The 12,403-nt window shown below is 41.9% G+C and overlaps 2 protein-coding genes across 7 annotated transcripts in view; one reads left to right on the top strand and one right to left on the bottom strand.

The window, feature by feature from the left end:
- Positions 1 to 10,288, top strand: part of LOC139585991 (ethanolaminephosphotransferase 1-like) — a 58,035-nt gene extending 47,747 nt beyond the window's left edge. Inside the window, exons 8-10 of the mRNA XM_071419105.1 lie at positions 810 to 990; positions 4,553 to 4,735; positions 5,844 to 10,288. Of these exons, the coding sequence (XP_071275206.1) occupies positions 810 to 990; positions 4,553 to 4,735; positions 5,844 to 5,909 (430 nt within the window). The 3' untranslated portion in view covers positions 5,910 to 10,288. The remainder of the gene's footprint in view (positions 1 to 809; positions 991 to 4,552; positions 4,736 to 5,843) is intronic.
- MAPRE2 (microtubule associated protein RP/EB family member 2) overlaps positions 10,206 to 12,403 on the bottom strand; it is a 97,412-nt gene continuing 95,214 nt past the window's right edge. For all 6 annotated transcript variants that reach the window (XM_071419142.1, XM_071419121.1, XM_071419136.1 and 3 more), the window contains one exon: positions 10,206 to 12,353. In XM_071419142.1, the coding sequence (XP_071275243.1) occupies positions 12,282 to 12,353 (72 nt within the window). In that variant the 3' untranslated portion in view covers positions 10,206 to 12,281. The remainder of the gene's footprint in view (positions 12,354 to 12,403) is intronic.

Here is a 12,403-nt window from a genome sequence, read left to right as displayed (position 1 = left end):
ATTTTAGGAGTAGGTGATTCCTTTTTGTCATGAGAAAGATATTTCTTGGATTTTTGTCTAGCTGTTTCTATAAATATATATGTTCAAAGATTTTAAACAGGACATTTCCCAGTACATTTCAAACACAGAATTGCTCTTCTGAACTAGCTGTATGAAGGAATGGTTTAGTGGTAGTGAACTTAGAGTTTCCATTTCCCTAGCTGACAGAAAATGCAATAATTTACTATTTTAAAAAACAGCTTAAAATGCCCAAGAAAACACAATGTATCATTAATTTTTTCTGTGTTCTAATTAGCCAAAAAGCCTCCCTTTTAGGCTGTATTTGGGCTAAAGTACCTAAATCCTAAAGTACAGGATCCTCAAGCAGCATGACCTCCAGACTTAAACAATGCAATGCCTGCCAGCCATGTGCTTCACTCTGCTGCTGCTGAAAACGTGGGGTGTATTGAAACTTAAACAAGTTTATGTCTCATGTTAGAAGTTTCATCCTCTAAAAAACCATTGATTTTGAATTCACACACGTCTGCATGCTTGAGAGTACTGCAGCTCACTTTGTGTGAGTTTACTGGTCCTTTGCCAGACAACGGTGAGCAAGCAAAGTTGATCAAGAGCTATGTGAATAAATCAGTATATTTTAACCCCAGAAATAAATGTACTACAATTTCTTGTAAAATGTCTGGTATCTAGCACATTTGCACTGGTTGCAAGAGGAATTCTTGGGCTGAGTTTGGTCTAAAGTTGGAGGTTACTGTGTAGAAATAGAATGGATAAAATGGCTTTCTCTACAAAATTATTGTATTTATTTCCAGAGCACATTTAAAGAAAACGCTGAAGAATGATTCTCTGTATGAAGGACTGCTACCTCTTGTGTCACCTCTGTTGCTGTTCATTCTTCTTACAGTCTGGGTGGTTTTATCTCCAAGCAACATATTAGCAAAGCAACCCAGACTGTTTTTATGGATGGTTGGGGTTACTTTCTCAAATGTTATTGTAAGTATATTTGAGGTGGTGGCATTGTTTAGAGATAGCTTTCTATTTTTCTGTGAATAAGCAGAAGGGAGCAGAAAATGTAGCTAAAAGCAGCAGTGCCCCACAGCTCTTCTACCTCAGTGTTACACTATGTCTCATAAAAATACACCACAACACGTGTCTGGAGTGGGGACACTTACAGTACTGAGATACCTCCTCTGCCACAGTGGAACACTTCTGTGAGGGTTCTGGTTTGTTTTCTGAGGGTTTATGAAAACCCTAGGGATGCCTTACTTCCAGAAATATAACAGATACTCCCCAGGATACAGGCAGAACGGGGGATTTGTCAAAGTAAAAGAGAGGTCAGCACTGGCACAGATTTACTAGCCAGAGTGGAGGGCTTGTAGCTTTCCCCTGCTCTTGTGTCCATTACAATGGTCCATGCATTCCTGTATCCTGCAGTTCAGCTGGTCCTACATTTTCCCTTCACCATTCAGAGAAAGGCTGTAGCAGTGACAGCATGTTGTAGGGAAAGATGTGGAGAGCTGTAGGGGCCTGTGATGGCTCTCTGCTCACGGATTAGTTTCTCCTGTACCACGTCATGGTGACCAGTTTCCCCCCTTTCATTCCCAAGGGACAACACAAACCTCTGTGCGGTTCTAGCAGGGGCAGCCAGGCAGTGGTGGGTGCTGAGCCCTGCAGGTAACCCAGGGCTTTCTTCTCTGGGGGAAGCCAGGAGAGCAGGCAAGCAGAAAGGTGTTCTTGCATTTAAGCAAAAATACCCTAGAGGATAGTGAGTAGTGTCATCTTAGGAAAATAGACTCCAACTCCATCTAAAATCTTGCCATTGAGCAATGCTAGATCCAGTTTAAAAAGTGGAAGGCTAGAAGTGTGTTGCACTATGAGACGTCTTCAAAAATGTGAGGTTTTAAAAGAGAAAGTATAGCCCCTTTAGAAATATGAATTCAGGAATGGGAAAAAGTTATAATTGTGATGTTTGTTAGATATGTCCTATAAATGTACATTTCTGAGGGTCACAAAAGTTCCATCTTAAGGACTTAATCTCACAAAATGACTTGATTTTCAGATGTGTTTTATTGTATGCATTATTCATTACCTAATCTACCCCTTTTTCTTAAGAGAATAGTGGGGATTCCAAAATGAGAAATACAATTGCTTCATGCCAGTAGGGAAAATGCTTTCAGAGTTTGGCAGATGGCACATTCTGCACGTACATCTTAACCAACCAAGAGTGATTGTGGCAAGATGCTTGCAGAAGAAAAATAGTAAGGCAAACCAGAGGTTTCTTTACAGGCTGCAGTTTATCAGTGACTGAGTGCAATGTGTATTCTTCAGGCTTTGTTTTTTATTTTCCCAAAGCATATATTGCAGTGTTGGAGGCTCATGTGAATTAAAAATGTATGCATGTTAGCTGAACATTTTAACATTTTAAAAGCAAGCATTAAAAATGTACGGGTGTTAGTTGGAATTTGTAACATTCTAGAGTTGAAAATCAAGCCTGCATTTCCTTTCACCTCTTCTGGTTCCTTAGACATGTTCCCTCCAGCATCAGAGGAAGGCTTGTCATGGCAATACTTTTCTTCTCCATGATAGCCTGACACATTGGGTTTCCATTACCTGTTCTGCAGACCACACACTGCAGAGCATGGCTCTCTCCCTGCCATCCCAGTTCCAGTATCTGGAACTTCTCATGCCTTTGACCATGTATTTGGTCACCCAAATGTGTAAGTTTAACAATGGTTTAAAACAATGTGAAATGCAACCTATGGTCAGCTTCAGTTATGTAGGCAGAAAAATTATAGCTTATAGATTGCTTTAGCAATTTATGTTACCCTCTGGAATGATTCCCAAAGGACTCATAAAATCAGTGTTATTTAAAAAAATTCACAATCAATACTGAGAATATAAGTGAAAATATTAACATTAGGTACAAAAGCTTACTTCTTCCACTATTCAAAGTTAATTATTTTTTCATGGTTTATTTTTGCATTCTTCAGTTTCCACAGCACAGGCAGTAAAGCCAGTATTTCTTTCCTATGGTCAGACTCCTACTGCTGCTGTCATAAGATTTCAGGCACTGCACAGGGAATGAGTTTTTCATTCTTCTGCTGTTTTCAGGGTACATAAAAACTATTTTTAACCACATTTCAATTTCAAGTGAAACTTAAATCAATAAAATATTTCAGATGTGCCTGAATTCCTTTACTTTTTTGTAATGGGCATGATATATATGAGACATATTTCTTAAGGAGCCTAAGCCAGACAAAACACTTTGGTGTGCTTAATTGCTTTTAAAATACTGAATTTCAAGTAAATTAGTCTCATTATGTTTCCAGAACTCAGTAGAATTAAGCTAATTGTCTTTAGTTAAACCATGCACCACATATTCATTTTTTCCACCATTCTGAGGAGGATCCCTTTCTCTGGGCCCCAGCTGCATCTCCAGGGAGCCCACTGCCATGATTGAGCCAAGAAATTGGTGTTTTAGTACATAAAGGAATGCTAGAAAAGAGAAACAGGATGTGAAAATGTCGTATATTGTCTTCCCTCCCTTCTATACAATGAACCAGAAGATATTTCTGTCAGGCTTCGTGATTAAAATACCAGCACACTCTCCCAGTGATTAATTAGGTGGTGGCACATTTGATTTGAGATCACAACTTTATGAGCCCCTGTGAAAACATGAGGTGGCAAACAAATTCCCCTTTAGTGAAGATGTGCTTCCGCTTATCAAGTGTATCAGAACACTGTCTCTAGGAAAGGTTGTTGGTTGTTGATACAGTTGTTGGTTTCTCTGGGTCTGGATTGAAGGCACTTGAGATGGTAGTTCATGTTTGGACTCATGTGTTTATTATTTCTTATCAGTAAAGCAGTCTCACTACTGTGAGTTTGGCAGCTTTTCATTAGAAGGCACAAAATGGCTCACAATCTCTTGTTACAAGGTCTTTTAAGACTAAACTATCCAATTAAGAACTGACACCTAGATTATTTTTCCTTTTGACGTAATAACTGATCCCAAAGAGCCCCCAATGCAGACTTTTCTGCCCAATTACAAAATGCCACCCAAACCCAAGAAGAAGAAGGAAGAAGAAGCATGAAGAAGAAACCCAGAATGACACCCTGTGCCCTCCATCTTGCTTCCATCCACAACAGACTAAAAATCCCAAAATCTACATTTCTCGCCAAGTGATACACCTACACTACTCTCTATAATCTATTTCACACTTTTGTGGATTCTAGTCTATCTTGAAGTCTAGGAAACTTTCTCCATGAATGAGGGTCAAAGTCAGTGCTCCCCTGGGGGTCAGGGCACTTCAGAGCAGAGACAGAAATATTGTGGTTTCCACAGGTATATTTTAAACTGTAATAATGTCCTTCAGGACTCAGTGAGGCACAAAGGTGTGTGCCTACAGCAGCCTTCTCACCAGAAACCAGCCCCATGCTGAACTGCAGCCTTGTTTCCCTCTCACCCAAAGCAAGCCATGGAGAAAATGGAAATACTTTTCCTTAGACCTTCGGGGCTGGCCCAGCACTTCTCACCTGGCCCCTTTTGCTCCGGCAGTGCAAGGTGATCATCTGCCAGATGAGCAGCACGCGCCCGGAGCTGTTCCACTGGTTCCTGTTCCCGCTGGCGCTGGTGGTGTACGCGGCCATCTTGGGGCTGCTGGGCCCCATGGAGGAAGCGGTTCTCGCCATGTTCACCACCCTGGTCACGGCTGCCCACGTGCACTACGGCGTCTGCGTGGTGAGCAGAGGGGTCTGGAAACAGTTTCTGGTTGGGGCATTGTCTGGGAGTCTGAATGTTTACATTGGGTTTTTTTTTAGTCCTTTGCGTTGTGTTATTTAGTCTAAAGTTAAAAAAAACCAAACCATTTTGTTGCAGGAGGCAATGCCTTTTTGCATGGGCAGCAACTTCAGTGACTTGAATTATTCCAATGTAGCCAACTGGTTTCGGCTTTAGGCCCATCAGAATTAGAATATTTATAGACTGGTTTTACGTAGCCGTCGACCCATGAGGCATGAATGCATCCACCTCTCTTTTTTTTGCCTTTCTTCTTCCTAAGGTCACTTGACTGAAAAAATAGGAAGGTAAAATGCAAAGTGACATAAATAGAAATAATAAAATAAGGTCAACTTTGCTTTGAATCTGCAGGCAAAATAGCTGTCCCAATTTTTTTCTTGGCCCTCTGCTAGCATCTCTCAAGCTGGTGACATGAATAGTTTTCCAGCTCATTCAATCTTACCAGCACATTTTTGTGTCTGCTACATCTCAGTCTTGTCACTGTCATCTGAACTACTGCCTAAATTTTTACTTTGTTGAGGCCCACTTTTCTAAATTGTGAAATGATCCTTTAGCAACTGTTTTAAAGGCTTGAGCTTTTAGATAAAACATCTTGCATGGTAAAGGTCTAGTTTCAGAGGGAGCTGGTCAGTGTTCTTTTATTTAAGCCACAGCAATGGGATATAAGGATTTTTCTTTGAAAGCAGCCATTTGTCAGCAGACATTGGTGGCATAGTAGAGTCTACCTGAGCATTGACATGGGCCTGTTGGTGGGGGTCAGAATGGAAATACCTGGTCAAAATTCACAATTGACAGAGGGGTCCAGCTCCATCACAGCTTATGTCATCTGTGAATCCAGTCTGTAGCCATTTAACTTCCCAGCAGTGTGTTGCAAGAGGAATGTAAGGAAAACAGCTCTCTTGTTTGAATACTTACAGGTCCCCGTGTACTCAGAGATCCCCAACTATGTGAGGACTGAGGTTGGGTCCCCCCACTCTTACTGGGAGAGGAGAGGCAGTGAATTGTGAAGCAGATACAAAGCAGGTTACTAATCTCTGTGATTTCTCTTTAGGGTCGGCAGCTGAGCGAGCACTTGAACATTTACATCTTCTCCCTGAAGAAACGTGTCCAAGAGTGAACACCTGCACTACGATCAGACTGGAACACTTGACATGGAGATTTGCAGCTCTTCTGATGTGATAAATAGTTGGAATGTATCTGATTAAAATAACCAAAGAATAGAATAGTACAGATATCTGAACCACTGCAACAATGAGCTATGCAGCCAGATGCCTCATCTCAGAGGAAGATGCCTGTCCAGCAGAGAACTTTACCAAGTTGTTCTGTTGATATTTATTCTTTTTACCAAGCCATGTTACTCGCCTCTCTTTTGTCTTCCTCTGCCTTACCACTGTGTCCAAAGTCCTGGATCAATGCATGCTGGGCTACACAAGATCCTTGGTGGTTTATAACCTGCACTGGTTTAACCCAGCCTAGTCACCAGTGGGACCCCAGCAATGCAAACCCTCCCTGTGCATCCTTCCCACTCACACATCTGTGCCTGCTTCATTTGCCGTATTTAATTTTCTCACAGCTCATTTCTTCCACACAACCTCCTGAAAGGCTTATGCACATTTAGTCTTTTCCTCACCTCATTTGAATGTGTGAAGACAAGAGAATGAGCTCAGAAAGCTACGGGTACAGTAAAGTGCTTTTGAAACGTACAGTTTTTTCCCCATTCTCAGCATTGAGTCTCAGCTGACCTGTCAGAAATGTAGGCTTAACACAGCAGCAGCTGGCCCTTCTATTTATTTTCTAGGCAGTAACAAGCACATTGTTTATATTTCAGTAGCAACAAACAATATAGCCTACAAAGGTAAACAGCTGAAAATAAATTTGGCCAGCGAGCCTTCGAAGATTTGCATATTTCTCTTCAAAGCTAGTTTCAGTCCAACATCATCTACCAGTGCAAAATGCTAAACAAGTCATTATTTGCCTGTGTGCTTGAAGCAAATTCTTGTGGTTTTGGAAAATGCCATAGGAAAGAGAAACAAGAATTAGTTTTTTTTAAAACATAACATGTTTGCATGCAGATGTAAACTGCTCCCTTTATCTATAATACACGTGGGTTTTCTGTGTGCCTTGGAGAGGGAGTAAGAATTTGAGTTTCATGTCTTTTCATAAGCTGCCCTAGCCAGAGGGCTTTTGTGGCCTTGAAGCACTAATTAAACAATCTGTCCACTTCCCCAAGGTAAGCACAGAGGGATGTGATTGACAGCCTGGCACATTTATTTACTATTTAACCATCTCACTTGCCAGAAGCCAGGTGGAAGTGCAGTTTTTGAGCTGCTGAGCTGAGTCTTCATTGTTTTCAGTTCTTAGACTGTTTATGTGGGTTTATCACTAGCCTGATCATTTTTGCCCCCCAGTTAACTTACCCTTACATCAGTAGCTCCTATTGATATTTTCAGCTGAGCCACTGGCAAGTTGTATGAGCAGCTTCAGCTTAAGCTGGTACTGCCTGTTACAGCAGTTGCCCTATGACAACACCAGCAGGGCTGATTTCCCCAGGCAGCCCTTAGCACAGGCGCCAGGGGACAAGCCTGCACATCAGCTTCCCCTGTTCACAAAGCAGAAATATTGGAAAGTCCCTTCAGGTTTGAAAGAATCCATGTTCCATCTACCAAACAAGCACACTGAGAGTCCCACCCCCCAAACAAACATCAGGTGAGTCACAGTTCAAGCAGCTCCAGGTGTGAGTCAGGCAGAGGGGACAGGTCATGCTGTAATGCAGAGTCAGAGGTTTTGCCAAGAGCCAGGCAGGGAAGGAAGGATTGTCCTTTGCCACTGCTGTGGTTCCACACAGGAGGCATCTCCCAGGCTTCCTCCCTCTGGTGTGGCAGCCATGCCCTTCCCCTGTGTGATGCCCAGAGAACATGGGGTGTCCACAGAGGTGTTCCCAACTGCCCAAGGACTTCCCTGGAGTAAGTCTGAAGTCTCTTTATTTGATGAGGTTTGCCAAAAAAGGTAGTTCTGACTGTATTTGGGGGGCAGTGACGAGTTTGGTGTTGCTGCATGCACCCAGCAGTCTCAACATTTGATGAAGTTAAATACTACATCCATACCTGATACACTGCCACAAAAGTCTCACCTGCTTTTTAAGGGCACTTTGTGTTTCACCTTTCCATCACAAGCATTGAGGAAACTCTGGTGAGAAAATGATTGGGAAACAATAAACAAAAATAGCTCCAAATTGAATGTGGTCATAAGGAGAAACTCTGTGGACAGGCTTCCTTTTTCCATGTCTTGCACACTTATTTAGGAAACAGCTGGAAATAAGGGTCACAGAAGCAGTGCAATCTGATGCAATGGAATGGAGTATTTAGAAATATTTATTAAATGAAATTATAAAACTTGAACTACCACAACCTGCACTTGTACCTTACTAAAGAGAAACTGAGTATCACTTTTAAAGGGCATTAATCTCCAGCCAGTTTTCCCACCTTCTACATGAAAACATGGCAAATAACTTTTTTTTTCCTCTTTAAAGCAATTTGTCATTACAATCTGTATAAAGACAAGTATAAAAAGAGATCATGTATTGCACAGTGTGTCTATTGAATTATTAGCTGTTGTAGATGACAACTGGTTCAATGAATAGGAAGAAAAATGCTTTTGCTTATAGGGTTGTATGGTCACAGATTTATTTTGCAAAGTCATGTATGTAGATGACCTATCAGTCTGACAATATATTTTTTGGTCACGTTATGGCAGAAAGTTTTCAACTATCTGAATTGGAAAATATATCATTTTTTTATGCTTTAGAGCATTTGCACTAACCCAAGGACATGCCTTCCTCCTGGTCTTATGAAAAGCAGCTAAACAAGAGTTGCTCTTGCAGGTTTGAACACCTGGGTTGGAAATGGGCTCCTCTGGTCTCTGCTTTCTCCTCCCCTCCTTTGTCAGAGGCCCAGGGATACCTGGAGCAGCGGGGCGCATGCTGGTGGCTCACAACGGGGTCACTTCAACACAGAGGAAAAGGGTCCTGATCCAAGGCTCAGAACTCCTGCCCCAGAGCAGCAACTACTGCAGCTACAAAAGACCAGAGCTGTGAGAACTACAGTGAATTTTCCCCCTTCTCTCCCAACAAAACCTCATACTTTAATCTAAAATCTAGGTGGCTTTTAGGTACTGCATTGAAGATTCATTCCTAAATACCTGGCCACTGCAAGGAAGCCCACTGGGAGCTTGGGTACCTTTCTGTAGTGCTCTCTTTGCCTCCTGGCTGCTGCCAGTTTTGCTTTGGACTGATACCCAAGGGAGTTAGCACTCCAAAATCTGAAAGCATTTACCATAAAGAAAAATGTGCTGTTTACATGCACATACATACATACATGGATTTTCTGTTTTGATTTATAAAAGAGAATACAGTTGCTGAGCTCTTGGGGAAAGAGATGCTATCCACACACACAGCGTAAGTGGACTTCTGGGTTTTTAAAGCAGCTGCCTTTTTCTTCCTGCTCCCTTATGCAGCCCCTGATGAATCAAAAATATGCATTTAATCCAGAAAATTATTCTTTTAGAATGTTCCGAATAGTCTCTAGAGCTAGACAGATTTTAACATATATTTTTTTATTAAATATGTAAAAAGATAAACGCAAGTCAAGTTATTCACATATTCAGACAAAAATCTACTCTATCATGCGACAGTTTGTGGATAATGTAAAATGACTGATACATCTGAATAAGACTTTTTTGTATCTATTATGCCATTACTTATCTATTTATAATTAACAATACATATGTTTACATTCCTTTCAGTTTACATTTAATATATAACCAAAGCTTTATGGTGTGCTATTTAGTAAAGGTAATTACAAATGCATATTAAAACCATAACAGAAGAATGGGTTACTCACAGGGGGTGGGGGGGAAGGACAACTCTTTCCCCTTTCAGAACACTGCTCTCCCCTCAGCACAGCCACATTTCTGGTGCCCCCAAAGAATTTCACTGCCCTGGCTCCCTAAATCAGTCACTCCCCCCTTGATACAAGCAGTGAGAGGGCTATGGTCCTCAGATCAGAAACAGGATGCAAGGAATTTTCAGGAAACGAAGTTCAGCTTTTTTTAATATTTTTTTCATATGTGCTTCAAAAGAGAGAAAAGAAGAGAGGCACAACAGCCTGGCTATGAACTGTCTGGGGAGCTCAGCAACCCCAACCATTTGCACCTTCAGAAAACTGTTTTCCCTTGAAGTGCTCTCCATGCACCTGCTTGAGTATTGGCAGAAAGATGAACTCCAGTAGCAGACACATGCTGATGAAATTAAGTTTATAGCCTGATCCCAAACTCCTTGCCCCATTCAGAGATCCCATAAAGGTTAAAGGACATTCTGGAGTCTGGAAAAAAAATTAGTAACTGCTCTTCAACAGTATTATGAAGAACTACTGTTTATTACAATGACAATTGTAATAAGTACATATGTTCTAATAAACACAAATACAACAAAAATGACAATTCCCCCATTTGTGGTGATTCTTGGAAATAATTATTTTGGAAAAAACACGATTTTATAAACCAGACCTTCTTTGTAACCAATTGAGAAGGGAGAGGAAAGCGCTGGCCTGCAGGTTGCAGTAGTTTGATTTCATCACTGGGTAGGATGTGAGGTCAATACTGGGTGCAGAGCTGGGAAAACTTCAGCCTGCAGGGTCCAGAAACTATTCTGCTGTGCAGGGGGAGGATCAAAGAACTGGAAATACCTGTTCTGGTGCTCAACAGCATTTTATATATTGTTGGTGGTGCAACACAACAGCAGGGTTCTCACATTTAACTAAGAGCCACTTAGCTGCAGAAGATTGATTAGGAATGGAAAACTGCATGTGCATGTGTGTGTGCCTGGGGGCTGATGTGTTGGAAACCTTTCTGTGGAAGTATAGCTGGGGACCTAATGCTTTAGAAGCCTACAAACACCTAAAATGATTTAGCTGTCCAATAGGCTGTGGAGTTTTTCAGTGAATGCCAATTGGGATGGGACTTCCACGTACCTGCTAAATCAGCACAGCAAACCAGAACTCAGAAAATGAAGTGAGAGACCAAGAATACCAGGCATTAAATAACCAGAAAGACTACAATGTGCAGTGCTAGGAGAAGAACAAGGAATGCTTTTTATACTTCAAGATACCTCTCCTTATAAAATACCATCATTTAGAACAGGGCCATGGGACCACCCTGGAAGGGAATGCTCCCACTGCAGACATCTCCAGTGCACACATGGTTCTGCACCACACTGGCCTTAAAGGAGAAAGGTCAGCCAAGAGCAGAACCAACTCTGTGCCCTCAGTCAGATGGTCTCCTTCTAATGTGTGCCCTGTCTCCAGGAGGACTCCTCACTGCTTCTCCATGCTTTAGAAGCAGCCTTAAACTTGTGAAGTGTCCACCATCCACTTACAGGGGAGTTTGGGGTATGGTTCGGGGCCAGTGCTGTTGCTTCTTCCCCCCATACTTTGCACTAGTGACCAAATTTCTGTCTTCTAGACTTGTATGGCTGGGGAAGTGGAAGGGGGAAGGAAAGTGGAAAGAAATGTGTGGCCTACTTTCTCCTTTTCTGAGAAGCGGGAAGCCAAGGATGATGGTACAGACTGTGTCCTGCAGCTACACTTGTGTCAAGGAGATTTCTCTCCTCCCTCAGCACTGAGCTCTGAGGAGGTAGAGCTGCAGCTGGAGACTGAGACTGGATTCCTCAGAAAGGAAGAAAAGCTGGGAAATGTCTATTGACTAGCTAGGAAACTGGGAGGGTTTTCAAAAAGCTTAAGTGGATGTCTCTTCCTCCAGAAATCAGCCAAAAAACATACCATGCAGCTTTCTAACAAGCTTCCTAACACAGGGGTTTAAATCTCCCAGTGAAACAGATGCTCTGCCTTCCATTTGTGAAGGCAGGAAAGGAATAAATGTGAGCAACACAAGCGTTTTCCTCCACAACACAACCTCATCGTTATGACTTGAGTATGATATCCACTGTATCCCTTTATTTCAACTGTTTGGCCAAATCGATGCCCCAAGGCAGATGTACTAGAAAATGCAAAAGCACCACAAAGTGAGAGACACAGCTAGTGGTACAGAACTCCTTGCCACACAAAATGCCAATATAAATATGTTAGAACAAGTTACAAGTGTATCATACTTAAGACGAAAAAGAAAAAAAAATAAATATATATATTTTTAAAGAGCAGAACAAATCTCAAGCAGCCAAGTGGTGACGTTGCAGTGATGTACAGTAGGTGATGTAGCCCTACAACCTCTTGGGAAGATACACTGAAAGAAGACGCCTGCAAATGCATCTTGGCAAAGTATTGGTACAGAATGCAGTGGTTGGCTGGCACTCACTATGGTACATAAATGTTAATGGCAGACTGGGAGTGAACTGATTTCAAGTTTGAGGCCGCACATGTTCCATTCTCCAGAAGAAAGTTCTCACACAAAACGAAAATTGTCAGAGATGCTGCATGAGTCAGTACTCATCCTGCTGCTGGGGCTGTTCATGGACTTGCTCTTCACCTTCATGCTCATCTGTGTGGCTCTCCTGTAGGGAGAAAAAGATCCCAAAACACTCTTCAGCAGAAAGCATTCCTC

Source organism: Agelaius tricolor, unplaced genomic scaffold (genome assembly GCF_023055355.1).
Source record: "Agelaius tricolor isolate 1412-34295 unplaced genomic scaffold, bAgeTri1.0.p SCAF_2, whole genome shotgun sequence".
Lineage (NCBI taxonomy): Eukaryota > Metazoa > Chordata > Aves > Passeriformes > Icteridae > Agelaius > Agelaius tricolor.
This window is presented reverse-complemented; position numbering and strand designations above follow the sequence as displayed.